Genomic DNA, 27679 nt, shown 5'->3' with positions numbered 1-27679 from the left:
ATCTGCGGCACACCACGAGTAACGGGCAACCAAGTCATGGCACCGAGATGGACCCACAAAACACGCCCCTGGTGGATTGGTCGGTCGCCGCTCTCCCGATCCCAAAAGTCGCCCAAGGAGTGGGCAGCGGGAGGAAGGGGGAGGGGAAGAAGCAAGCATCTGTGGCCCAGATGCCCCAGATGCCCAGGGAGGGGCGTCTGTGGCCCACCCGTCTTGTGGGAGGCCTCCCGGGGTCCCCCCCGGAGGAGGCGGCCACTCACCTGTGTAGGCACGGGTTCCGAGAACAGAGAGTCTTCTACGTCCTCTACGTCCTCCCGCCTGGCCTCGGGAGAGGCAAGCTTCCCCTCGGGCTCGGACGGGGTGGTGCTGGGGCGGGCCTGGACGGGCTGGGGTCTCTCGGGCTCGATGCTGACGCAGGGGAGGCTGCGCTGCTCCTGGCGGAGGTTGCCGGGCCTTTCGGCCTTGGCCTCCCTGTCCTTCAGGGCGGGGTCCTGCCGGTAACAGGCAGGCAAGACCTTTTCACCCTTCTCCATGGACTTGATCTGGCTGGGGGTCAGCGACTGGAACTCGGCCTCAGGCCCCTCTCCCCGGGAGCGCTCGGCGTTGATCTTCCAGAAGGAAGCTTCCTCTTCCTTCCGGGCGGGACCCAGGGCATCCAGGCTGGAGGACTTGCCGCCCTGGGAGGGCCGGAGGGCCTGCGAGCCCTGGGAGGCTTTAGACTGCCTCGGCTCGCCGCCCGGGCCGCTGCCCGGCTCTTGGATAGACAAGGAGCACACGCTGAACTCCATCTGACTCTGCAGCGGGGACACAGAAAGGAGAGAGCCAGCCTTACGATCCGGTGCAAGGGCTGCACCAGCTCACACCTCTGTGCGCCCGGCAACATCAACACTGGGTGTCGTCCATCTGCCGAAACCGTCTGCCCCTCAGGACGGCCATCGGCCAACCCACCGCACGGGAGCGCGGCCACCCAGGCCCCCAACGGCGCAGAGGCTCTGACTCACTGATGACTGAGGCCTCACTGCCTGGGGAGCAGAGCACCCCCTTGTCTTGTCGGGACTGATTCCAGTGCCTTCCAGAGGAGCAGCTGTCTGGCGGTGACCGCCCTCCCTGGGAAGGTGATTGAGAAGGTGCACGGCCCAGCCGGGCACAGCACGGCCGTGAAGGTCAACACCCGGCCCCCACTGCCCAGGCCCTTCGCTCCTGACCTAGGGCGGCGGGGGGTGGGGGGGGTGGGGAGGGGGGAGAACAAGCGTGAAAGAAACCAACCGAGCCAGACCCTGCTTTCCTGGACAAAACCACGAAGGTCAAGGGTGGGCCTGAGTGCAGCCTCGGAGACCCGACCCACCCGGCCTCGCCCGCTCTGGCTTCTCGAAGCCTGCTACAGAATGCACACCTGTGTGCCCCAATTCTCCCACGGAAGCCCTAACTCCCAAAGTGACGGTAACAGGAGGTGGGGCCTTTGAGAGGTGATCAGTCTGAGATGAGGTCATGAGAGTGGGGCCCCCCACGATGAGACCGGTGTCCTTATCAACACAGACACAAGGGCAAGGATCTCTCTCCCACCGCTCACGGACACGAGGAGGCGGCTGTCCTGCAAGCTAGGAAAGCGGGTTCTCACCAGAACCCCGTCGCACTGTCACCCTGACCTCCGGGCCTCTACGACTGTGCGAAATGAACGTCTGCTGTTTGACCCCCACCCCCCGCCCCCGTATTTGTTGTGGCCTCACAAGCCAAGCAAGACCGTGTGTCATGCAGAGGGGTCCTCTGCTGGGACGCTCCCCGCTCAGCAGGGCTCTGCAGCTCTGACCTCGTCCTGGTCCTGGAAGCCGGATGCCATCGCCCACCTGTGAGCCTAGGTCCCCGAGGCCAGGGCAGCACCCCCACCCGGCCCGACTGTCCCAGAAATGCCTTCCTTGGTCCGAGACTGCTCAGCACAGCGGCCTCTAAAAACGCCAGTGCTGCTCTGTCCTGGAGAACAAATCATTAGACGGAAGGAATCCCAAGCCCCATCTCCAGGCCAGAGCACACGGACGGGGCCTCCCGGGCCTGCACAGCAAGCAGTCTCCCGCCTCAACCATCTCTAAAATCAATCTCGAACAATCTTGAACATTCCTCTCTTCCTCCCCACTTTGCTCTCAGATCCTCTTCTTTTTTTTTTTAATAAAAGCAATGAAACCGCACTGATAATGCGCAGAGTCGAGGAATCAGGAAAAAAGCATTTTCTTTCTACCTTTTGCATTTTGGGGGAGCCATTTTCGTACACGTATCATATGAGGCGGTGGTTCTGTTACGCATGTGATACGGGGTGTTGTGTTTTCACTTACTCGTGAGCGCGGCCCATGGGGTTATGTGGCCTTTGTGACCATTATTTGTACTGCGTACAAGCTACTTCCCTGAGGAGCTGCCTCACCGTCTACTTAGCCGTTTTCTCACTCGCGGACAACCTGCATCTTCTGACCTGTGTTCTTACCATTAAGGCTGCCACAACCACCTTCGTGCCTACAGCGCCCGCCCGTGTGGACTTCGTTTCTTCAGATCGGCTTCCCGAAGTGAAATGTCAAGACACAAAAGCTTTACACCTTCCCTCTCTTGCGGTTCTAGGCGCATACCAGCCAGCTTGTTTTCCAGGGCTGCCCTGATTTCTAACGCCACCAGCCCAGCGATGTATCGGAGGATATTTTCAGTTACTGTTTCCACGTGGACACAGTGGAATTCAAAACGGTGCTAACTTAATGTACAAAACACGGCTCTTCGTTACTTGAAGGCATATGCCTTCGCTTGGTTTCACAAACTGGCCTGCGGTCTCAGTCTGACACTTCTCCAAAAGCCTGGGCTCTGGTGGCCACAGGTCACTACTCAAGGCTTGTAAATGAGATGTGATAAAGCCACGAGAAAAAACTACGTTCCAATCACGAGCACAGGTGCCCTGAAGCTCGCCGTTACACCAAGGAAAAGACGTCAAAGCTCTGACGGTCGCGGGTGCTCGAGTGCGTCTAATGCATTGGGCACTTTTTCGTTGTTGTTGGACTGGGTTTGGTTTTTTGTTTTTTGTTTTTTTTAAGTTTATTCATCTTGAGACAGAGGGAGTGTGAGCGGGGAAGGGGCAGAGAGGGAGAGGGAGAATCCCAAGCAGGCTCCGCGTGGTAAGCGCACTGAGTCCGACGCAGGGCTCGAACTCCCGAAACCGTGAGATCGTGACTTGAGCTGAAATCAAGCAGCAGACTGAACCACCCAGGAGCCCCTTGGGCTGGGTGTTTTGTTTTTTGTTTTAATTTTCATTCTACAGATGAGCAAACGGGACATTGGGAGCAATTCAGTGAACTGTCCAACCTGGATCCGGTCGTGCTGGGCATCATGCCAGGTACAGAAACCAGCGGCCACCAGGGATGACATCCACATAGACACCGGAGAGCCTTGCACACAGCAGGCCTTCCGTAAGTATGTTGATGATCTAATCTGACTTTCTAAAGGGCTGTTTTTGAATGAACCATTCTCAGTACTCTGCATATTTCCAAATTCCACAGTAGAATACAGGGAGACTGTGGGCATAGAGAGGACGGGTTTCTTTAAGTAAGCAAGTTGCTAAAGATACCTCGGAAGTGGAGACCAAGGCTTAGAATGGAGTTGACTTTGATCTGGAAATTGCAACGTAAGGAAGGCACTTAAAAGCGAACACTTCATCAAGCCTCGGGCTTTTTTAGGATCAGCAATTTCTCCAGTGGGATCTCTGCTCAGAAGGCTCTGGAAGGCTAGGCTGAGCAACTGTCTACGTGGAAGGCAGCCACGGACCGAGCCAGGGATGCTGTGGAGAGGAGGCAGTCACAGTGGTTCCCAGACTGCTTCGGGCCATCGCTGGAAAGGCGCCCAAGCAGCACTGGCTGGATGTGACATCCTCGAACGCAACGACAGAATGACGGAGGCTGTGCCCATGGCGCCTTGGGCAATCGGAGACCGAGCGGCACTCCTCGAGGGACAGTGCCACCTGCACGGGGCGTTGGCAATAGTCCCAGTGGGTCCCCTCTGGGCTCTGGCTCCTCTCACGCCTTCCTGCACGCCTTCCTCTGGTCACCAGGGGCCTGGCTCATGGTACCTGTTGTCCACAGCAGGGACACGTAGCACAGCCGGGGTGAATGCTACTCTGGAGCCCCCATTTTGGGTGCCCAGTGTCAGGTCATGGAGTCTGGGCTGCAAAGCTCCCCCCCAAGTAGTGTGGCCAAGCCACCGTCCTGTCCCGTGGACTTCGTCAGAGCCTGCAGTCCGGAGACTGCTGGGGACTGTCCCCCTTGCCTTCCACCAGGCCTCTGAAGGCTATGCCATAGCAGAGGTTCTGAGAGACAGGTGTGAGGGGTGCCCTTCTGACACTGGAATGGGTCAGTGAGCAGGACGGGGACGGCCCTGCCTCGTGGAACTGACAGGTCTAATAAGGGGGCCTCTTGTGGACCCCGTGATGACCACCGGAAGGTGGAAAGCACAAGGATAACGAAGTTCCAGATGCCGCTTTCTTATTTCTGGGAAGAAGGCTGTTTTTCTTGGGGTGGAGAAAGCACCCTTGGGAAGGGAGGCGGCGTCGGCCGCGTCCACCAACGCTGGGCGACATCGAGCCGGGGCCCGGCAGAAGGACGCGGCCTGGGAAGAGCAGCCAACGGGTCAATGACTCCAGCTCGCCCACCCGGGGACAGACGGGAAGTCAGGGTGGGGGAATCCGACTCTGCAGTCTCACGCAATCTTTGAGACGGGAGATGGGGGAGTAAAGGGGAAACCCCCCCCCGGCCCCCGTCGCAGCAACGGTGACAGCTCATCACCCCCCACCCCCACGTCCCGGGCACTAGCTAAAGCCCGAGGGAGGACGGCGCGGGAGGATCTCGTCCGGCCAAGCCAGGACTGGGCGTCAGTCACCCCATGTGGGGAACTGGGTCTCAGCTGGCCGCGTCCGTTCTAAAAACAGAAAGACCACAACCGAGCCCAGGATCTATTTTTACGCCCCGCTCACTGGAGAGGAATGTGTAATATTTCAGTAAAGGGGGAGTGCGTGCAGCCAAAACTAACTGTTGGGCTTGGCAGCGTCCGACCCATCGAAATTGTTGAGACAAAGGCTACAGAAGCATTGTCAGGAAACATCCTAGTTTACTGGAGCAAATCTGAATAAGCCCACAAGCCATCTAGCATTTATTCTCCCACCTCCTCCTCCAAAGAAGGAAAGAGGAGGAGAAGGTACGAAAAACTTTTAGAATCACAAAACCAGGAGAAGTGACAGCCTGACAGGGAAGGCACGGCAAGACTTGGCCACTGAGGGGTGTCAGACCCTCCGGGCCCACGGAGGGGGGGGGGGGGGGAAGGGCCTGGTGGATTCCCCGCCCCCCAATCCCCAGGCACTGGGCTAGGACCAGGGGCTAAATTACATACTCCTATGCTTTTCCCAGGGAGCAAGGGGACCTACAGACGCGTGGATTAATCCTGCTCCAGCCCCCATGCCCGTATGTCGGGCAGAGTGAGCCTGGGGAAAAACCCAACAGAGGCCCAACAGCTGGGAGGTGCACCGGGGCCCCGGGTGCCGAGTTTCCAAGGTTCAGGGGCCAATGACAGCCTCCACTGCCCTCCCCCCCCCCGCCAGGGGCTCATCATCTCACGGGGACAACAATAGTAATGCCACATTTTCATCTAAGAGGCAGCCAGGTTGCTACGGCACAGCTTATGTATACGGTCCTGGGCTCGGATGTCTAGTCCACACCCCGCATTCTATGCCTTGATTTTCTTATCTGTAAAACGGGGCCGTTGCGAGGCTTACACGAGAGAAGGCACGGCAGGTGCTCAGCAAAGATGGGGGGCATGGGAGCCGTGGGAATCAGAAGAACGCGGGTTTGCGGCGGGTCTGGAGGGACAGACTGGATCCTCACAGATGGATGGGGTGGGGGGTGAGCAATGGCACTGAGGCAGGAAAGGCCATGGCTCCTGGTGCAGGAGAGCATGGTGTCTGGGGCACGGGGCTGAGGGCCACAGGACATACCAGCCGGAAAGACCCCTGGGGCCAGAGGTGCAGGGCTAGGGCCACTGGGCTGAAGGAAGACACATCCCTCCACACACAGAGACCCAGGAAAGGTCAGGGTGCCACAGGGCTCAGCTCTGACTCTCAGGAAGGTGAGCCAGGGTCAGAACGGGTGCTGGGGGGCAACGAGGAGGGAGCCGTGACTGCTGGGCAGAGATGGGGGTCTCGGCAAAGAAGGTCCGGGGACCTCAAGCAGCACAGGAGTCAGGCTGGGACGGGGGCACAGGGTGGCTCCAAACTGTCACTGGCAGTAAGGAGAGAAGGCAAGCAGAGCTACAGGCTGGAAGCAAGGGACTCCTCTAGGCACTGAACACCCTGACGGGATGCCCTTCTGTCCCGCCACGGGCAGGAGCCACCCGCAAGCCAAACGGACTTGCGCTCCAATCTCTCTCCGTGGATTCAAGCCGCCTGCCAGTTACAGCGTTCTTCGAGCCCCTGCCCAAAACCCTGACCCAGAGCAAGAGCAGGGACACTGATCTCCCAGGGGCGTAAGAATTCAACGTGAGTGCACATCCCGGACCCAGAGCACACAGCATGCAGGAAGTGTGATATCATTCACGGATCTTTCAAAAATTCAGCACAAAGCCTCCTAAGCGCCTACTCTTCTTCCCAAGGAAGGGGCGGGAAGGCCTCCCTACTCTGGGAATGGTTTATATTGGCCCTCAGAGACCTTTTGATGCAGAAGGAAATCAACGAACCGATCCCCACCAGCCAACTTACCATCCCCAAATAGGCAATGCACGCTGGGAGGAGGACCAAGACGGACAGAAAGAAGCCAGACATCTGGGGCAGGGGGAGGGGCGCATGCTTTGAAGGGGGTTGTCCCTAGAGCCCAGCAACCCAGCGCCAGGGCCTGACCTGCCTCTGCAGACATCTCCTCTAAATTCCCCAGCCCAGACCCACTGGGGAATGCCAAGAATCCTCTCTGCTCCCTGCCTCCCCTCTCTGGAGCATTCCAAGCGCTAAGTTTCTTCCTCTCAAAAGATCAGTAGCATGAGAAAGGAATCCACCAAGGGGGGCCCACAAGCTGACAGATGGGTGGGAAAGATAACGGGCTGCTCACCCCCAGCTGGGGCGGGCAGTTCTCCCTCTGAGCCTCTCCTCCGTGCTGGAAGAGGGCAGAGAAACAGGGGCGCCAGGGCAGCTCAGTCTCAGAAGGACGCGCCCCAGGCAGGGAGGGCTGGGCTGGAAGACAAAGCAGGACTTGAACAAGGGGGTACTCTTCCACAGACCATTCTGCACTTGGCCCCCAGCCCTCAAGGGCACTCCCGATCACAGCTGCGTTCCGCTGGGGAGGGGACTCCTGGCCCCCAAGCACAGGGCCAGCTCACTCTCCGTGGGTGGCACCCCCATGGGCTGGCCTAAACGGAGGAGCCCACACAGAGTTAACAACGATCGGTCAAGCCCCTGGCATTCTCAGTTCTGCCAACAGTCAAGACCCTCGGTCAGGCTGACCCTGGCCTCGGATGACATGACTGCCAGGCTAAGAAGTCAGAGCAGAGAAAGAGTTGGTGAGTGAACAAGGCCAACAGAAGAACGGCTGGGGGAGCCCTGCCCAGCCTGCTAAGCCCCAGAATCATAAGCAAATAAATGTCTGCTTTGGGCCATGGAGCTGTGGGGTAGTCTGTTATGCATCAACAGATAACTACTGGAGAGCAAGAGAACCCACTGCTGGGCCCCGAATCCCACGCCTGGAGATCAGGGCCGCCTAAAACCACCTCCTGTTCGCAGCTCTCCAAAGAGGTTCTCACCAGTCCTCAGGGAGAGTGCGATGACGCCCGAAAAGCAAGGAGGCAGGGTGCTCCAAGTTCAGGCCAGGGAGGTGAGTGGTGGCACTTTCTAGAACTCAACGCTGACTTGTGCAAACAGAGTGGAGCCGAGCCTCTCTGCTCTCTGGAATGGTCTCTGCTTTGTCTCTACAAGGTTCTAACGCTAAACTCTGTAAGTCCAACTTCAAGAGATCAAACCAAAAGGTGAAGACCCCGAGTGAGCCCTCCCGTTGGTTACGTAAGCTGGTTCTCTGCAAAGGGGGCAACACCGATGAACTTCCAGAGGCTTCTCGACTGACAAGGTGCCTGGGGGACCTGGCTGGCAGATGTGGACCCTCAGCACCAGCACAGGGTGTGATCTATGTGGGACAGTTAGCTGTCCTCGTTCTCGTTCACCTATGCCCCACACTGGCCCCGGTGGCTGAGCCCCATCTCGGCACCTGCTCCAACCACCGCCCATCCTTGTCCCAGACTGTCATTGCAGCAAGTTAATAACAGATGGCGTGTCCTGCCCCCAAAATAGCAGGTTCAGTAATATTTCACAAGGTAAATTCTTAATAGAGCTGATATTCTCATGGGGCATGAGACGGACGCAGAGCGTAGGGCGTCATCACTCTTTTGACCTCTGTGCCTTCGTCGCTGTGATATCCTCAAACGTAGGACCCGGTCTGGGGAAGTCTGTCCTGCTTTCTGAGCTACTGCGTCCGAGGCTGCTTGGTCCCACCCTGCAGAGCGTCTATTTGTCTGTTACCGGTAGATATCACCGGCAGGGTTAGTGCTCCTCAGTTATTCACCGGGGAGCCCAAAAAGAAGACTGCGGCTCCTGGCTGAACGCCAACGTGACGATGCAGTCTCTACCCACCCACAGCTTCCCTGACAGTGTCACTAGACAGGGGATTCCTCGCTGGTTTCAGGAGCCACTGTGTTTCCAGGCTGCTCCTGGATGTCCTTCGACCGGGGTCCAGATCCCTAGGGAGACCCCAGCTTCCAGGCACACCGTTTCGCTCGTGCCGCCCTCTGCACAGACCTAGGTTACTCATCTGCAGTGGGAATAAAACACGGGCACATGCTGGGTGCAGACGTAGGATGTTCAGGACCCCACGTAAAGGTGCGCTAAAGGCAGCGGGCATCCGCGCCCGCCAGGTGGACGCGTGCACCTGCACTGACAACACGTATTTCCAAAACCGCCTCCCAGCTCTCAAGTGAGGACCGGATCGTGCACCTCCCCATCTGGGGACGGCTCAGGTCACACGGGGCCCACTCAGCAGCTCTGCCTGTAGGCAACAGCGCCCCCTGTCCTCGTCCGCTGGAACCCTGTCAAATGTTCCATTTTCAGACACAGGTCCCCCCACATGAGGGCCTCCCGGGTGTCTTGTGGACCCCCTCGCTGCCCTGCCCCGCTCTGACCCACCCTCTCTGCAGGCCCCTGCGTGCCCATTTCCGCTGGGATGAGCAATGTGGGCCCGGCCAACAAGCCCCTGCAACAACAGGCACTTCAGAGCCCTGATCTGACCTCAAGTCTGAGCCCCGTTCCAGGCACACTGCCGTCCTCGGCACCCCATTATGGGGAGAACCCTCCGACACGCAGCACTAAACGTTCTAGACTCTTGCTCGTTTTAGTTGGGTTACAGACACCTGCCTTTTGGTTGCTCTGCCCCCTACTAACGCACTTCTACCGGAGCAGCGAGGCAGGATGGGGGGAAATAGACAAAACCAGTTAAGCTTGACACCATGAATCAACTCTAGCAATAATCATCATCTAGCATCATCATCACCATCAAAGTGAACAAGGGACTAGGGGTTAGCGACCCAAGCTGCACTGTACTGCTAACACCTGTCCATGTGTATCCACTGCCTCATCAACTTCACAGGCTTCCAAGAGCGTATGTCCTTTTTTCCTCCCCACCCGCCGCCCCCAGGACTGTCACGCCTCCAGGCAGACTCTTGCAGGCAATTTTGATAGATCTGCAGTCTCATCTCTGCCACTGTCCCTCTCCTGCCCCTACCCTGAGTTCATTTTAATAACGCCTGCCCCCCCTCTAAAGCTTCTCTCCAAGCTTTGCTTTACGGAGCGCCCCCACTAAGGTGCTGAGTATTGGTCAGCAGAGCCAGGAGCAGAGAAAGCCCCGAATGGGGCTGACTCTGCTTTCCCAGGACGGCCGGGGTCCTGGTCAAGGGGCGACCACTTTAATTCCCTCACGATGCCTCCCCACAGGTTTCCTAGCTCATCTCCACGGTCTTCCCTCCTCTCCTTTTCCACCAGCAGGGGGGCATCACCTGCAGCAGGATGGTGGGGCCTCTGCCTTCTGAGTCCACCGAGAGCTACAAGAAAAATACACAACCATGCCATTCTTTTTCAAAAGGACAAACAAATCTAAATTTAATCCAACTTACCCTCGTTTCCCAGGAGAAAGGGGCAGAGTGCTCATCTTGCCAAGTTATGTCCTGAAATAAAAATGCGAGAATAAATCTGAAACCCAAACCCAAACATACCCCATGCAAACATCCACCCGAGGCCACAGGGTAAGTAAGACTTAGGACTCGTCCCAACTCCTGGCTTGGAGCAAGCCTGATGTTTGGATGCTCTGCATAGACTGCGCTGACCTTCTCAGTCTGGCCTCACCCTCACTTTTTTGGAGGTGGCCAGGCACGCCCCTCCCCCACCCAAAGGAGGCTCAGTGAATGAATGGGAGGGAGGCCCTGGGGGTGGGGGGGCAAAGGGGGAGGAAATCGATGACTGGGATGTGAGCAGAAAGGGGAAGGGGCTTTACAGACTTGAGCCTCAGCTCTAGGAGGACTAGACGTTATGGGAAGATGAGGCAGCCTTCGGAGAATCACGCTTCCCTTGCAGGGCTGTTGTAACGATCAACATGGGAACAGAATGTCAGGCAATAACCCTCCAGCCAAAGCCAGTGCAGCTGAGCCTCCGTGCCCCCCCGCCCCCATGTGCCCAGCAGAGATCTCGAGAGGGCCGACTGGCAACATCAATGAACATCCCCATTTAGTACAGGTGCCTACTGGTAAGGAGAGCTCTGAAGTCACCCCCACACTCCCCCGCAGCACACGATGGAAAGCCCCCTCCAGAACCGGAACTGAGAATCTGACCTCGGATCCAACATGTTTTGCACACTGGCCTGAACAAAGGAGGGGAACATCGCCTTTTCCCGGCTACCCCCTCCGAGCCCCCAGCCGTCTTCCTGTGCTACCAAACGTGTCCTCTGTGCCTGCTTCCACTGGGGATATTTTCGGAACCGAAAGTTGGGACACGCTGAAAATGGGTTAAAGTATTTTAAATTGGGACGGTCCTGGGGGCGCCTGGGTGGCTCAGTCGGTTGAGCATCCGGCTTCAACTCAGGTCACGGTCTCACAGTTTGCGAGTTCGAGCCCCATAGCGGGCTCGCCGCTGTCAGCCTGTCAGCACAGAGCCCGCTCCGTCTGTCCCTCTCCCGCTTGTGCTCTCCCCCAAAATAAATAAATATTAAAAAAAAAAAATTGGGACGGCCCTTGCTTAAAGCACCCCTGCTAAGAGAAGTCCTCCCCCCAGAGGTGCTCCCACCCCCAGAGTTAGGCCATCAGGCTCTGTCCCCCTCTGGGTCTGCTGATGCCCTACTTTGGTAGCAGCGCTGTCCCCACCTTAGCCTCTGGGCTGGTTTGCATCGGCCCCATGAGCCTGGCTGTCCGGGCAAAAACTACTAATGAGCTAGAACGTGGGCCACTGCCCTGCCATTTGGAGCTCCAGCTAAACCCCAGGTTTACAAACTCAGTTTACAAACTCTTGTCCCTCCAAAAACGGAAGTGGGCCACCAGGAGGAATGTGAACCAACGGGCCTTTGTGACAAGAGATAGGGGCTGCAGGCCTAGCTTCAGCGGCAGGGGATTCCTGCGTCCAGCCCAGCCTGTGTGTGCAGGGGGGTGGCTGGCGGAGGGCACGGCCGAGCCAAATGACCTGAAAGTCTCCCAAAGTCTATGAGCTCAGGAAGCTCTAAGCTCGTCCTAGAATAACAAAACAAGAAGGATTTTTTTCCTATGTGGGGAAAGTGAAGGAGGCTCATGGCACTTACGTATCATTTATTCTGGATTTGGAGCTGTGGGGGCAAAGGAAAGGGAAATCCACTGGCAAACGTGGTCCTTCCAACCCGAGGTGGGACAGCCCAGGGGGGGCCGCCCCAGTGGACAGAGGAGGTGTGCGGAGATTAACTGGGCAGGCAGAGCACAGAAGGGAGCAGACCCAGTGGCCAAGGGCATGCTGGAGCAGGACTCCCCTTATCATGGGCTATGACCTAGCCTTAAATATTAGCTACACGGCTGAGATCAGCCAAAATTAAAACACAGCTTTTGGCTTTGCAAGGAAAATGAGCGCAGACTCACAGGAGCACGGACTGAGCCGGGAGGCTGGTGAGCCAGCAGTCAACAGTGGCTGCAGCCCATGTTAGCTGAAATTCCAAGGGGGTCGAAGACAGAGAGGGGGGTCACACCGTGAACCCTCCCCAACTTGGTGTCAGGTCAACAGTCTTTTGTTTGCGGCCAGCAAGAAACTCAGTCGAGGGGCAAATTCCTTAGATTTCTGCAATCCTGAGCTCATAAAAATACTAAAACGCCTTACAAGAATAAACACGCCGAGCACAAATGTTGCGGAAGTTCTGATGTCAGCCGAGGCTGTGCGCTCCAGCGCTGGAAAGAGGCTCCCCGGGCAGCTGGATGCAAAAGGGCCTCAGAACTGCAGAGTGGCGGTGCGGGCACACACAGTGTTCTCTTTTCTTCCAGTCCTGCGATGACCGGCAGGCAACCAAAACGTGGCCAGGCACGCACTGGTGGATGCCCACACGTGCTTTCTGTAGGGGTTGCTTGCGAGGCGCCCCCGCCAGCCCTCCTGGTGCCCAAAACCTGAAACGCTCAAAGCACCAAACCACGCCTGCCGCTTAGACCACGGGATGTCATGGAGTGGGGGCTCGGTCGTGGCCCAGAGTTACCCTCACAGTCAAATTCCTCTCCACGAGGGAGGTCTGTGCCAGAGACAGCGCTGCATCTCTCTGGAAACGACTTCCTCTCTGCACCACGGCACAGGAAGAAGCCTACAAGTCACTAGATCCCAAAAGAGCAGGGCAAAAAGCAGAAGGGAAGCCACCGAGAGCACAGGACACACAGCCCCTGGAAATTAACACGTGGGAGGCTCTGCTCTTCGCCACGTGGCTCCAAGGACTCCCGGATGCACAGGCACCAACTAGTCTTTCCTCTGACATCCCAGAGGCCCTGGTTCGCTCTTGCTGGAAAATATTCGCCCAATGTAATGTTCACCTCCCAATGGAGAAAGTACTTTAAAAAAAATAAATAAATAAAAAAGAATGTCTATTCTCTGCCCGTAGTACCAGAACGCATATTTGCACAAAATCTCCGGCATTTACTTTACTGTTTGGGAAAAGAATGGAGGCCGGAGTGTTTTAAGATCTCTGTGGGGCCCCCCTTTCGGAGGCCGCAGTCAGCCGTGGGCCGGAGTGGGCTCGCGCCAACCCACGCAGAAGTGGACTGTGAGACGTTTAGGGATTTTTGAACCTGGTGTTAAACATAGCCATTGTTATTATTTTTTTTTTTTAATTTTTTTTTAACGTTTATTTATTTTTGAGACAGAGAGAGACAGAGCATGAACGGGGGAGGCGCAGAGAGAGGGAGACACAGAATCTGAAACAGGCTCCAGGCTCTGAGCAGTCAGCACAGAGCCCGACGCGGGGCTCGAACTCACGGGCCGCGAGATCATGACCTCACCCAGGCGCCCCAGCCATTGCTATTATTAAAAGAATTAGGGGCACCTGGGTGGCTCAGTCGGTTAAGCATCCGACTTCGGCTCAGATCATGATCTCACGAAGCAGCCACCTGAACAGATGCTCGAACACCGGTACGCACGGCCGAGTTACGCGCGCGGGAGCCAGAACGTGAAAACAACGCAAACGTCCGTCAACAGATGAACACACAAAATGGGACAAACACATCCGGTAGCAGAATACTACTCAGCTTTCAAAAGGAAGGAAATTCTGAATCAGGCTACAACCTGGATGAATCCTGAAGACATTCTGCTAAATGAACGTGCCAGTCACCCAAGGGCAGATGTCATATGCCAGCTATTTGAGGTACCCAGATGAGGCAAATTCACGGAGACAGGAAGGAGAATAGAGCTCACCAGGGGGGCAGCTGGAATGGGAAATCATTGTTTAAAGGATTCAAAGTTTCTTTTTTTTTTTTTAATGTTTACTTATTTTGAGAGAAAGAGAGGCAGAGAGAGAGGCAGAGAGAGAGAGAGAGAGAGAGAGAGACAGAGAGAGGGAGAGAGAGAATCCCAAGCAGGCACCACCCTTTCACTGCAGAGCCTGACGCAGGGCTCCATCCCACGAACTGTGAGATCATGACCTGAGTGGAAATCAAGAGTTACTCTTAACCGACTGAGCCGCCCAAGCAGCCCTGGATTCGGAGTTTCTGACGGGCGATGGTAAAGTTCTAGAAACGGAGAGTGCTAATGGCTGCACAGCAGTGCGAATATACTAAACGTATACTTAAAAATGGTTAGAAGGGTCCACTTTATGTTATGTATATTCTCCCACAGTAAAGAGATCTGAAAAGGCTACGTACTAGATGAGTCCAACTGTATGAGTTCTGGAAAAGGCAAAATTACAAAGACAGTAAAAAGACCTGTGGTCGCTGGAGTTCGAGAGAGGGCAGAGCGCAGAGGATTTAAGAGCAATGAAAACACTCCATACCATATACTGTAGCGATGGATCCTGTTCTCAAAACCTACAGAATGTGCCCCATCAAGAATAAACCCCAATGTCAACCACAGGCTTTGGGCAACGACAACGTGTCGAGCAGGCTCATCCACTGTAAAAAACGTTCCACTCTGGCGGCCGATGTTGACAGTGGGGGGGGCTGTGCACGTGTGGAGGGAGGGGTTTTCCACTCGTTTTGCTAAGAACCTATCTCTAAAAAATAAAATCTGTTTTTCAAAAAAAAAAAAGTCCCCCCTGAAAAAAAAAACCCTACAAAAGTCAAGAATGCTCAAAACTCATCACTTCCTAATTAATTACCGTGGTGCCTCTGGCTACTACCTATGGTCTTCGGGTTAAAAGTCGTGGTCAGAGAATGATTTCTCTGTGAAAGTCATGACTATTCTAAAATTATTCCGGAATGAGAAACTCTGGACTTAAAATTGACTTCAAGTATGGTGAAATTTTACAAATATCAACCTTTCCTCTTAATGAACCGGGTTAGACACTACTGAGCATTTATTCTTTTGTAACTTTCTTTCCGCTTTCAGGGCCAGTGAATTTTATCGTTGCGTCTCAAGCGTGTGGGGCCGATGGCACCTGTGGACAGCACTGTCTGCATTGGGTGTCCCTTAGGTCCTCTACAGGCCCACCCTAAGAAGGAGGCCGACCCGGAGGCACGGGCTATCTGAGGTGGCCTCTGATCTCCCACCGCACAAGGCCAGGCCACTAGGGGCCAGCAGACAGGAAGCTGCACCTTTCCTGGAACATCTGAAAAACCGTTTCCGAGACCCTGCAGCACTTGGGAGGTCTAGGCTACACCCTGGGCCTCTCTGAAGGCTGGGGGCCTGTCTGCCACCTTGGCCCGAACAAACTGCACCCTCTCTGTGGCAGGCACACCTGTCCCAGGTATTCGATGGGAATGGCTCCTTCCCATGTGCCTGGGGTTCATGCAGGCCCCGATCACAGACACCAGACTCCAGACGCTCTCGAGGGGGCCTGTACCCCAGCCGTTCCCGGGCCTGACTGTAAATTGGCGTCCCCTAGGGTGCTGTTACAACCGGCAGAACCTGCAGGTCCCTTCTGCCCCAGTTTTACAACGCTAACAACTCCCTAGGTAATTCTAATGTCGCCGTTCCGCGGGGCGGCTTACCTGGTTCCGCTCGCCATGAGACGCCAGGCTCCCCGCACATCGTGAGCGTTTGGCCACAGGGCCACCCCAGGCTGCCCGTGCCTGCGGACCTCCGGGGCGCAGGGGCCCGCCTCTGTCTGCCCAGTCCACACCACGGGCAGCGGTGCCCTCGGTCACTACTGCCAGGTGGCTCTCATCATCCCCAGACAGGACCTCCTCCCAAACCCACCCAGGGTTCAAGCTGCTCTCACGAGAAGCCCGGGGCTTCTGGGCCAGCTCTCTCCCATCCTACTCTGGAGCAAGGCGAGATCAGGGCTCTGCGCATTAGTATAATCACCCGAGGCAAATGAACAGTCTCCTGATATGCTGCAAGGCTCCAGCATAATGCAATTCGCATTTGAAAACATTCGTTCCCTTATTCCTCCATATGCATTCAAAGATGACCTACGAAACGAGTGCGGCTGCATTTCTAACGACGCTGTTGCATACCTACGAGAAGTATGCAACCGTTACGGACGAAACACTCTCATTTGCTGGAGTCAGAACGTCCTCAGAATGTAGGAACACGGTGCACGATTGGCTCAATTTCAGTGCCGACGGGAGTTAGAATCCCAACCACCGAGCATCCCAGAAATAGATGTGCTCCTTGAGTAATTCAAAAGCAGTGTCAGGATCCCGGAACGTGGCAAGGTGCTCACTGGAACCACACGTCGTCACTGTGCTCCTGAAGTCCCTAAATTAGAGGAGATTCTGGTTGACAGATGGTGGCATCTTGGCTTAAAGGTAAAAAATTTAAACTGTGAGATACCACAGGTAGGAGAAATCAGGCTCAGCCGGCAGAGCCTGGAGAAGGGGACAGAAACTCCCCTCTGTCGCTGACTGTCGCGGCCCTCTAGTGATGTCACGTGGTCTGGGCTTCCCGGCACATCCAGCACGGAGCACATTGTCCCTGGGGAGCTGTTCCGTGTCAGCAGCAGCACGGTAGAAGCGGGTGAGACAATCCCACTCCGTGGTATGCAACCAGACAAGTTGAAAACCTACATCCGCACAGAAACCGGCACGCGGATGTTTACAGCAGCTTCACTCGTAATTTCCAAGACTTGGAAGCAACGGAGATGTCCCTCAGCAGGTGCATGATAAGTACACCGTGGTTCCCCCAGACAATGGGTTGTTATTCGGCGCTACAAAGAAATGAGCTATCAAGCTGTGAAAGGGCCTGCGACGCGTATTACTCAATGATAGAAGCCAATCTGAAAATGCTACAGACTCTACGGCTCCAACTACGTGACATTCTGGAAAAGGCCAAACTATGGAGACAGTACCGAGAGCGGGGCGTGGGGATGGGAGGGATGACCGGGCGGAGCACAGGATGTTTAGGGCGGTAAACTATGCCGTATGATGGCTACGTGTTGTCATACGTTTGGCCTGACCCACTGAACGCTCGCAAGAGTCAGCCCCGATGTAAAATACTGACTCTGGCGGATGCTGATGCATCAGTGCGGGTTCATCCAAGGTAACAGGTGCACCACTCTGAGCGGGGCTGTTGGGGGGGGGGGGGTGCGGGTGCTGTGTGTACGTGGGGGCAGGGAGAATACAAGAAATCTCTACTTTCTGCTCAGTTTTGCTCTCAACCTAAAACTGCTCTAGAAAACAAAGTTTACTTTAAAAAAAAAAAAGACAGGGGAGTGAGGAAGAAGAACGATTAAAATATGCCCTTTTTTTCAACCAACGCCTTCTTTTTAGGGACCATTATTTAACTATTTATGGAATCGATGCTTTTCCCTCTGACTTGTCATATATTTAACTCTGCTGAGATAGGAGGGTTTCCATAAACGCAAGGACAAAACTGCAGTCCCCACAACAGAAAGGCAGCTAGGACTGAACTAGCAGGCAGGTTCCACAGGGAATACAAAGTCAGACACGAAAGCTGGGTGCCATGGAGGTAATGCGAGCAGGGGGAGGTGGAAGAGAGTTTGAAGGCAACAGACAGAAAGGTCTAGGGGCACCTGGGTGGCTCAGTGTGTTAAGCATCCGACTTCGGCTCAAGTCATCATCTCATGGTTCCTGAGTTCAAGCCCAGTGTCAGGTTCTCTGCTGTCAGCACAGAGCCTGCTTCAGATCCTGTGTCTCCCTCTCTCTCTGCCCCTCCCCAGCTTGTTCTCACTCACTCTCAAAAATAAATAAACATTAAAACATTTTTAAAAAAGACAGGTCTGGTCTTTATCATTTAAAAAAAAAAAAAAAAAAAAAAAGGATTTTCTTCTCCAGAATTAAGGGACTCTCTTGAGAGTGTGAAAATGACTCCTGTCAATGAGACAGGACTCCAGACCTGCCCACATACTTCCCAGCTCTGCCCCACCCCTTCCCTGCACACCCTGCCACAGGAGCCAGGGAGAGGACCACAGGCTCCCTTAGCTCCCAGGGCCCACCTGCTCAGTACCCTTCCTCTCCTACGTGGGGTAGCAGGCCAGGTGCTAATCCCGGCAAAGAACCTTCCCAAAGGGGAAGCGTGCGGCGGAGGCCCAGCAGCCTCCCCCTCGCGGCCCAGGAAACGGATGTGAACTCAGGGCCACATTCTCAACTCCTGCCCAGAGCCGGGGCACAGAAACCCAGGTCCCAGGATGCGAAAAGCCACGTGGACCCTGTCATCTTTTCTAAAAAATGCATGGCTCTACCAGACAGAAGGTGGGAATCGTAATTACACATTCCACCTTCCTTAAAGAACAAATCCCAAATACTGAGAAAGCAACTCTCAGATTTCCCCCTTATTTTTTTAGTTTCTTATTTTTTATTTTCTGCCAAAGGCTGAAACAGGAAAAGACCAAACTGCTCGAGGGGAAGGGTCAGAGGGGTCCGCGCACGTTACGGGTCCGCTGTCAGGCCATCACGTATCCAACCTCAAACCTGATGAAGGTGTTAGTACTTGAGGAAAGTTCTAGAAGGACACTACCAACCGCTTCACAATGCTGCTCCTGCATGGTTTGGATTTCTTAACAGTAACGTACAGGTACACAATTTTACGTATTTTGTAACAATTTAATTAGTTAATTTTTTTAAAAACACAAGCAAGGGGTGCCTGGCTGGCTCCGTCAGCAGAGTGTGTGGCTCTTGATCTAAGGGTCATTGAGTTCGGGCCCTAAGTTGGGTATCGCGGTTACTAAGAAAAATAAATAAACTTAACAACAAAAAAAGAAAAAACCTAGGCTGGCCAGCCTGGACCCTGAGGAGGAGGAAAAAGCCCCGAGGACGCTGAGCACAGACAGCAGCTTCACCAGGTTTGCCGAACCGGGATGTTCCATGCTGACCCCCTGGCCTCGGAGCCCCCCCCCCCGCCCCCCGCAATCACTTCTGGGAAAGGCTGGGAGCAAGAGCGAGAGGGGTGGGGGAGGGGGGGTTGGCAAGGCATGGACCCCCAGAGGCCCGAGAAGTGCAGGCCGTGCAGAGGGTGTCAAGGGAGTCAGGGAGGCCAAGGCTCAGCCCCAGAAAAGGAGGTGAAGGTGGAGGGGGCCGAGAGGGCAGCCAGCCAGCCCCCAGATCCCTGTGGGAGGGGGCCGGAGGCGGGTGCCCAGGAGGGACACTTCCTTCCCACAGCGGCTGGTCTTGCTCAGCTGTTCGAGAGGGGGTGGCGCTGTGTGGCCCCAGGGCCCTAAACCTCTGTGTTCTGCAACGTGCAAAATCCAGATCAGGGTCGCGGGGGGCTGGCACACGGCAACACCCTTCCTACCCAGCTTCACCTACTTTACGCGAGGCGGGAGGCACAAGTGGGTCTGGGAGAAGTCAACACACCAAATTTCCAGGCTTACCTGCTGGGTCCCTGTGTGGAGCCTAGAACGTGACCCAGATCCTGCGAGACGGGTGGCAAGGGGTTTGGGAGTGGTCGCAAACATTCAGCTTTTGGGGGTTTTTTCTCCCCCCTACTTGATAATGGGAAGCAGCAGAAGCAGACTGAGTGATCTCGAAAACCTTCTAAAACGAAGACCTCTCATCTCCCAGAGTAAGCCATTCCCCAGACTTTACTGCTAAAGGATGGCAGGGGAAGTCGGACTGAGAAAGGCATCCGCTTGCAAACACGCCTTAACGTTCATACCACGTACGGGACCAGAAGGGCATGTCCCAGCATCTGTGTCGCTCCAAGGCAGGACTGCCACTCATTTCATGAAGGGAGACCTATGCCCTGAGCAGGGGTCGCCTTGCTGGTGACACGGCCGGAATGGAAGCCAGGTCTGGGGACACTCCGTTTCTTTTGCTAGGAGAGACGTATGCCGCCAGCAGGAGCTCCAGATTCTCTGACAGGAGCTGCTTGGGGACAGGATGGGGGGCAGGAGGGGCTGGCGGCCTGATGTGGAAACTGTATGAAGATCATATGTCCGAGGGGGGAGTTTTTAAAGGAGGTGGTGAAAATTACGGGCAGCCTAAGCAGTCCTAAAGCCAGAGGGCCTCTAGTTTCTAACATAATAGGCTGAGAAACATTTGCCGAATTGAGTCCCAAGGAAGTAAAAACTGAAAACTGACGGGTCCCTTCCTGGCCAATGCACAAAGGCAGCCAATCTCCTCCTGCGCCAGGCTGGTCATCCTGGCAAGGGTGGGGATCTGAGCCCTGGTCTTCTCTCTGTACAGACAGTGAGGGTACAAATGAACACAGATGCCACAGTGCTGAACAGTCCTACACAGAGCAGTCCGCCCTGACCATACTCGTGGCCACCAAAATCGATGGCCATCATTATGCAATCAGGTTTCAGAGCGCCTGGGTGGCTCAGTCACTTAAGCGTCTGACTTCGGCTGAGGTCATGATCTCACGGTTCCGGAGTTCTGGCCTCATGTCAGGCTCTGTGCTGACAGCTCGGAGCCTGGAGCCTGCTTTGGAGTCTGTGTCTCCCTCTCTCTCTGCCCCTCCCCTGTTCACGCTCTGTTGAATGCTCTCTCAAAAATAAATGAACATTAAAAAAAATGTGTGTATATAAATACCTATCTATCTATCTATATTTACACACACACACACACACACACACACACACACACACAATCAGGTTTCTAATGACTAGACGCTGGTCACATAAGACTTAAAATGTGGGATACAAAAATGTTACTGGCAACGGGGGACAGGGTATTCAGAGAAACAGGTGATGTCCTTGTCTTTCAGGGTAGCTGAAAGGGTGGGGTGGCACAATCTGAGGCTGATGTGACCGCCGATCCGGAGACAGGCCACATCATGGCCAGGCTGTGGACAGAGCAAACCAAAGCTTCAAATACGTGCCCCAAAGCACAGCACCAGAGCCCCCCAGGACAGAGCTCCCTCTCACATGGACAACTCTGACTGGACAACCCCAACTGGACAACCCCAGGCTTAGCAGCAGCAAGAATATGTTTATTTCATAATAATGATTTTTGTAAGTGGAAACAGAGACTGGCTAATACAGTTGCCGCTTGAACAGCACCGGGGTTAGGGACACCTGTGCAGTTAAAAATCCACATGTAATCTTCCAACTCCCCAAAAACTTAACTAATAGCTTACTATCGACCAGAAGCCTTGCCGATCACATCAGCAGTCGATTAACATGTATTTCGTGAGTTATGTGTGTTTACCGTATTCTTCCAAGAGAGTAAGAGAAAAGAAAACGTTATGCAGAAATTCCTAAGGAAGAGAAGACACATTTACAGGACTGCGCTGATCAGGAAAAAAATCTGCATATAAATGGACCCACGCGCTTCAAACCCATGTTGGCCAAGGGTCAATGGCATTCTCACCGTCTTGTAAGCCCACAGGCCCTTCGTGGACATTCGCTCTCTACTCATCCTGTTAATGTCACTCCCATCGCAAAGGTGAGAACGCTGAAGCTCAGAGAGGTCTGTGATTTCACCCCGGTCAAAAAGCTGGGGGAGCCAAAACTCAAGACTGACTGCAAAGCCCAGAGTCCTCCTACTTCAGCCTTAGGAAACGGCCTCAAAAGCCAGGAGGCCAGTGATCTTTCACTGAAGTACTAAAAATAGTCCCTGCTCATCGTCTAGGGTCAGACAGCAGCTCCAGAGAGAGCTGATTCACCCAAAGCACCCAGCCATCAGAGGTCTGTCTGTAGATGTGGGGCAGGGAGTGCGGGGGGGGGGGGGGGGGGGGAGTTGAGAGGGTAGGACGCTGGAGGGCCCTGGAGAGCATTCTCCCCCATTCCATGATTGGCTGCCGAGGCCCCTGGGACACCAGAAGACAGATCAAGTGGGAAGGGACAGAGTGCCCTACTCACTCTGGTTTAGGGCCCTTCTGGACAAACCTGGGTCACCTATTTGGGCCACTCTGTCTGGCAGCCTACCCACGGTCACTCCCCACCCCGTCTCCATCCATCGTCCCTTGTGTCTAGGAGCCAGCCCTCTCCATGAACAGCTCTCCTCCTGGACCACCAACTAGTCTGGGGCCAACCTCCTGCCAGGTCTCGGGAAATGCATTTTAAACCCCCTAGTCCCATTAATCCACACAGCCACCACAGGCAAAAATACCCCACGGGCCATGTTCCTAAGTACCCCTCCTCTAATTCGGTGTCTCCTGTCTCTCTGCCCATCTGCGCTAAAGTTGGTCAGAGCCATGTCAGGGCACGTTCCCAGCCCGTTTTGTAAAGCTGAGTTCAAGTGTAAAAAGCAGGGCAGGTTTGCTCCTGGAGAAGCGTGCAGGTCCCACACTGAACAGTTCCAATTGCTTTTAAATCACACTGGGTTTACAGACTCAGAAACAGCTCAGTCTGGTACCCAGTTAAGGAACTGGAGCACAAAATGAACTTGGCCACATCTTTCCTTATCAGTGATACTGAGCCCTTATATGGCAAGGGCCTTTTAATGATGAGCAGGCATGCGGGTATTCTTAGCCGGACACCAAGCTAAGGAAAAATGACAGTCACTCTTCAACATCTGTTAAATACTTACAAGTTTACTTCCTCTCATATGTACTTACTCATGACTTTTCCAAAGAGAGAATGCATGTGTTTTCATCGCTCGAACCTGAGCACACACACTTGCAAACATTTGCATACACATGCGGATTTTCACACGGAAAATGTTTCAGCTCTCAAATACATTTTGAACCTATATTTTCATGCCTCCAGTTTACCACACCCTTGTTTTTCCTGGCAAAGCCTTCAGAGTTTCAAGTGCAATGGAGACTTTACTTTGAATTCAGTCAGAAGAAGGCAGTGGTGCCAGCGCCTTTCACACATCCCTCACATGTAAGTGGGTTTATGACCGCAAACATTTTGTACTAATAAATGTCTCAGCACACCCAAGTCTGAAAATCAGATTTAGAACTCGCCGTCCTTTCCTTCCCCAATCCACGACACCCTCCGAAAAAGTTGCCAAGCGCAGCACCCCTCCTTGAGGCTCACAGCCTTAACAAATGCGGGTTTCATTTGTATACTTCTTTTTATACTTCTAGCTCCTTTTGACTTCGCCCTTCATGGTAAAAGTTCAGTGTGAAAGGCCAGCCAGCCACAGTGCCAATTCTAATGGCACCAAAGAGGCTTCAGTGGAACAAACAAAGAAGGAGAAAAAGAAGAAAAGAAAAAGACCAAGTTTCCAAGCGGCACTGAACACCCAGGCCTCCGTGACTTAGAAGGGGGCATCCCTGAGTTTTTTCCTGTATGGTTTACAGTGTTTCTCTCCTCTAGAAGTGTGGGCACAGTGTCCAGATCAGAGATGCAGACATGCCCTTATATGTAGCAAAGGCTTGCTGGAGCCCATTTAAACTCATCCCGTAGTTTCTTGATGGAAGAACGGGGCTCTGTGCTCACCCCAAACCAAAGCTGCACAGCGTGCTCACCCGGAAAACATTTTAGGGAAACATCTTCGGTTTTGCCTCCTAACCCTGGAAGGCACCTCTTCCTTCTCCTTATCTTGCTTGACAATTTCAACTGCCCCATACAGCTCATCACAAATATTAACATTAATACATAGAACTTTCTGAGTGCCTTCCCTGGCAGGCACGGGGTGGGTATCATTATCTCCGGTTTACACCAGGAAGGGGGGTGGGGACTGAGGCTCTAGGAGGTTAAGTCACCCATGGCCATACAGCCAAGTAGCAAAGTGGATCAGAACTCAGGCTTGGCTGGCTGAAAATTCCTTGCTGTTTCCACTCTGGTCCGCCTCGCTTAAGAGCAGCCGCCTATGGCTCGGAGAAGTCTCTGGATCTGGTGAGGCCCAGCAGAGCAAGTCTAGATGGAGGGTCTTTAAGACCCCCTCCTCACGGCGATTCTCAAACTCCCCCTGGGGAGCCCCTAGCCCCGCGGCCCCGGCCCTGGGACGCCCCTCGCGCCCACTCCCATCTCCGCGCCTTCTTGCCAGCCCGGACCCCCGCGACCTGCAGGGGCCACGAGGGGAGGGGAGAGGGTCCCCGGCCCCGCCCGCACCTACCTCGTCCCCGAAGCGCACCACCTTCTGGCCCGTGGGCCCGCGCAGGCCGGGGAAGCGCGCCAGCTCCTCGGAGTCCCCGGGGTCCCCGGGGGCGCGGGGCGCCGGGGCGCCCGGCCCCACCAGGCACCGGTCGATGATCTCGTCCTGCTGTGCGGGCGGCAGCCGCGCCCACTCGGGCCCGTACTTCTCGCGGATCTTCTCCTTGTCCTGCATGATCTTCCTGGCCATGGGGCTCAGCGACGAGAAGTAGGTGAAGCGCTTCCGCTCCCGGTCGTCCAGAGGCCGGTTCCCGCTCATGACCGCCGAGCGCGAGGCCGCGATCGCCGCCGCCATCGACGCCATGCCCGGCCTGCCCGCCGCTCCCCCCACCCGCGCCCCTCCCCGCGCCGCGCCGCCCCCGCAGCCCGGAGCCCCGCCCCGCGAGCCCCGCCCCCTCCCCGCCCGCGAGCGCGGCGCCCTTCCGCCCCCAGCCCCGCCCCCGCGCCCGCCCGACCCGGGAACCCCGCGGCCCCGGGAATCGCCCTCCGCGCCCGCACCCCCGGGGACGCCGCCCTCCCGCACACCCGACAGGACCCTGCCCCCCGAGCCCGGCCACCCCCGGGAACCCCGCCTCCCGACAAACTCCCAGTCCCTGAAACCCCTCGCCTCGCACCCCCGTGTACCCCCGCTCTCCCGACACCCCCGAGGACCCTGCCTCTCGAGCCCGCCCACCCCCCGGAACCCCGCCCTCCGCAACCTCCCCGCCCTCGGGCACTCCGCCCTCCGCGCCCGCCCAATTCTGGGAACCCCGCGCACCCCTAACCCCGAGTACTCCGCGCTCCGCCCCCTCCCGGCCCGGGGGAGCCCCGCGACCTCACGCTAGCCCCCCGCGGTACCCCGCCCTCTCCACCCCGACCCCCGAGAACCCCGCCCACCGAGCCCGGCCCACCACGGGAACCCCGCCTCCGAACCCGCCCACTCCCGGGGATCCTGCCCACCGCCACCTCCCGGACCCGCCCCCTCTCGCGAACCCCACCCTCCGCGCCCCCCACTCCCGGAACCCCGCCCTCCACGCCACTCTACCGGGCCTTTATTGCTCTCGTGCTTTCCTGCCGCTCCCCCACTTTTCAGGGCTCCCCTTGGGCCGCTCAGCAGATGGCGGGCGCGCCCCCAAGTCCGCGGCCCGCGGTCTGACGGGGTTGCTGGTGGTGACCGCCATAGCGCCACGTGGTCACTTGTTTGACAAAGGAAAGTTTTCTCCCTCCCGTGTGCCAAGAAAGCCCGATTTCAGGACCGAGCCACCGGCCGCCTGATCCCTGTCCTGCCCCTTTCCTTGATGAGCCATCTTCCTCGCCTTCTTGGAGTCCAGCCAAGACACGGGGGCAGGGTCCGGGCGCCACGAGCGACAGAGAAGGGGTGGGCGCCGGGCGGGCGGCTAGGAGGCCGAAGGGGACGACCTGCGGAGACTGGACTAGAGTCCGGGCGGTCGAAGAAAATTACTTCCCGCTCCTCTTAAAGAGACGGAGACGTGAAATGAAGTGTTCACAGTGCCTTTCCCTAAATGAACTGCAGGACAGGTGTAGGAGCCGGCGGCCAGCACACCTGTACTTGGTCTTGCCCTTGCACGTGAACAGGTTTTCCCCGAGCGGCTGCGTGGTCTTTGCTTCCTCCCAAACCACGGATGAAATAAATGACAGGCTTTACTTTGGAATCTCAGAAATCACAAGAACTCTCAGCAGCTCGCTATTTGCAAACTGAAGAGGCACGGAAAGTTTTCGTAGGCAGAAAAGCAACAATAGCGGGGCCAGGTTTGTCATTTTGAAGTGTGTTCCAGACCACAACAATTACAATTATACAGAGCCCTCATCCGCCTTACCATCTTGCTGTTTTGTACAAGACAATAACAGGTCTCAGATGAGAATTTAGAACTCTTCGAACAAAAAATGTGCATTTCAGCTGCTACTTACGGTCTTTGCCTCTAAAGTAGTACTTGGATAATTCTGAACACAGTCCTGGAAATAACTTGCAAAGTTCTGTTTTAAATGTGAGGTAGCCTTATCATATTCTGGCCCAGAAATCCTAAGAAGATATTTTTGGAATGTCATCAGTGTGACAAGATCTATGAGAAAAGTTATTGCTATGGGGCGCCTGGGTGGCTCAGTAGGTTGAGCAACCGACTTCAGCTCAGGGCATGATCTCGCCGGTTCATGAGTTCCAGCCCTGCTTTGGGCTCTGTGCTGACAGCTCAGAGCCTGGAGCCTGCTTCCGATTCTGTGTCTCCCTCTCTTTCTGCCCCTCCCCTGCGCGCGTGCTCTCTCTCTCTCTCTAAAAAAAAAAAAAAAAAAAAAAAAAATTGCTATCAACAATGTTATCAGCATAATATATTGAAGCAGTGGGAAAAGCCACCAGATAATAGTCTGGGTTACAGGGTATGTGAATGACTCTGAAGCCACCAGGTTGAGAAGAGTTTGGTATTATTATTCTCTCTATTGAAGTCAATGCTATGTATATGCTCAGTTCACTAACCTGAATCCACTGAACCTTATCTCTCTTGTTTATTGCGAGGAACAAGAAAGCCTGGTTCAGAGTAAGTGCTCACTGACTATTTGTTGAATGAATCATGAATAAATGAATGAATGAATGTTTCATAGTTAGCATCATTATCCCCGTAATCTTTGTTTCATATGGGGTGTGGGTGATGCTTAAAGATGTATTCTGGAAATTTAACTAACATCTTTGAACTTGCTTTGAAATTCACGTAGGAAGGCTTCTGTGCTACTAAAGCTTGGTCCCATGTGGTTTTCCAAGCAGTTGCAAAAATAAATGTTGCCTTCAAAAAAGCACAACCCAATTATGTATATTTCAGATCAAATATAATTTACTGCCAGAGAAATCATAATAGAAATATGATATGAGATAAATCGGGGCCATCAGCCAAAGTATGTGAAGTCCATGCTCTGGGTGATAAGGGATAACTAAAGAAAACTTCCAGATTATAAGAAACTCATAGGAATTAAATCGCTGTGATAGAAGACTTAACTGAAACTGAAGGAGAAAATTATTTATATATGTATATAAATATAAATATATATATATATATATATATATATATTTATAAAGCTATATTTGTCATATTTACCTACATGGAAGGTTTCTTGGTGTTTATGTGTGGCTATTTCAGGACTTTGATCATCTATTTTTTTTTTTTAATTTTTTTTAACGTTTATTTATTTTTGAGACAGAGAGAGACAGAGCATGAACAGGGGAGGAGCCGAGAGAGAGGGAGACACAGAATCTGAAACAGGCTCCAGGCTCTGAGCTGTCAGCACAGAGCCCGACGCGGGGCTCGAACTCATGGACCGTGAGATCATGACCTGAGCCGAAGTCGGACACTTAACCAACCAAGCCACCCAGGCGCCCCTGATCTTCTTTCTTGAAGATAGGGGCAGGGCTCCTTTCTTTCTGTTGCCTGTCCCAAAGTCTCTCCTGTACAGCTGAATAGGCTGTCAGTACAAATGTCTGTTGAATGGATTTGTTGTCCCAAGCAAGTAATTTGTGAGGGTTTTTGGTTTGTTTGTTTTCTTTTTTAATGTTTGTTTACATTATTTTGAGAGAGAGAGCA

At 54.6% G+C, this 27679-nt stretch overlaps 1 protein-coding gene across 1 annotated transcript in view; it reads right to left on the bottom strand.

Annotated features, from left to right (window-relative positions):
- CD2H1orf198 (chromosome D2 C1orf198 homolog) overlaps positions 1 to 24435 on the bottom strand; it is a 30681-nt gene extending 6246 nt beyond the window's left edge. Inside the window, exons 1-3 of the mRNA XM_042960629.1 lie at positions 24079 to 24435; positions 10207 to 10257; positions 261 to 794 (exon numbers count right to left, since the gene is read on the bottom strand). Of these exons, the coding sequence (XP_042816563.1) occupies positions 261 to 794; positions 10207 to 10257; positions 24079 to 24420 (927 nt within the window). The 5' untranslated portion in view covers positions 24421 to 24435. The remainder of the gene's footprint in view (positions 1 to 260; positions 795 to 10206; positions 10258 to 24078) is intronic.
- Positions 24436 to 27679: the final 3244 nt, after the last annotated feature.

Source organism: Panthera tigris, chromosome D2 (genome assembly GCF_018350195.1).
Source record: "Panthera tigris isolate Pti1 chromosome D2, P.tigris_Pti1_mat1.1, whole genome shotgun sequence".
Taxonomy (NCBI): Eukaryota; Metazoa; Chordata; class Mammalia; order Carnivora; family Felidae; genus Panthera; species Panthera tigris.
Note: the sequence above shows the minus strand (reverse complement) of the source record. Positions and strands in the feature narration are given on the sequence as shown.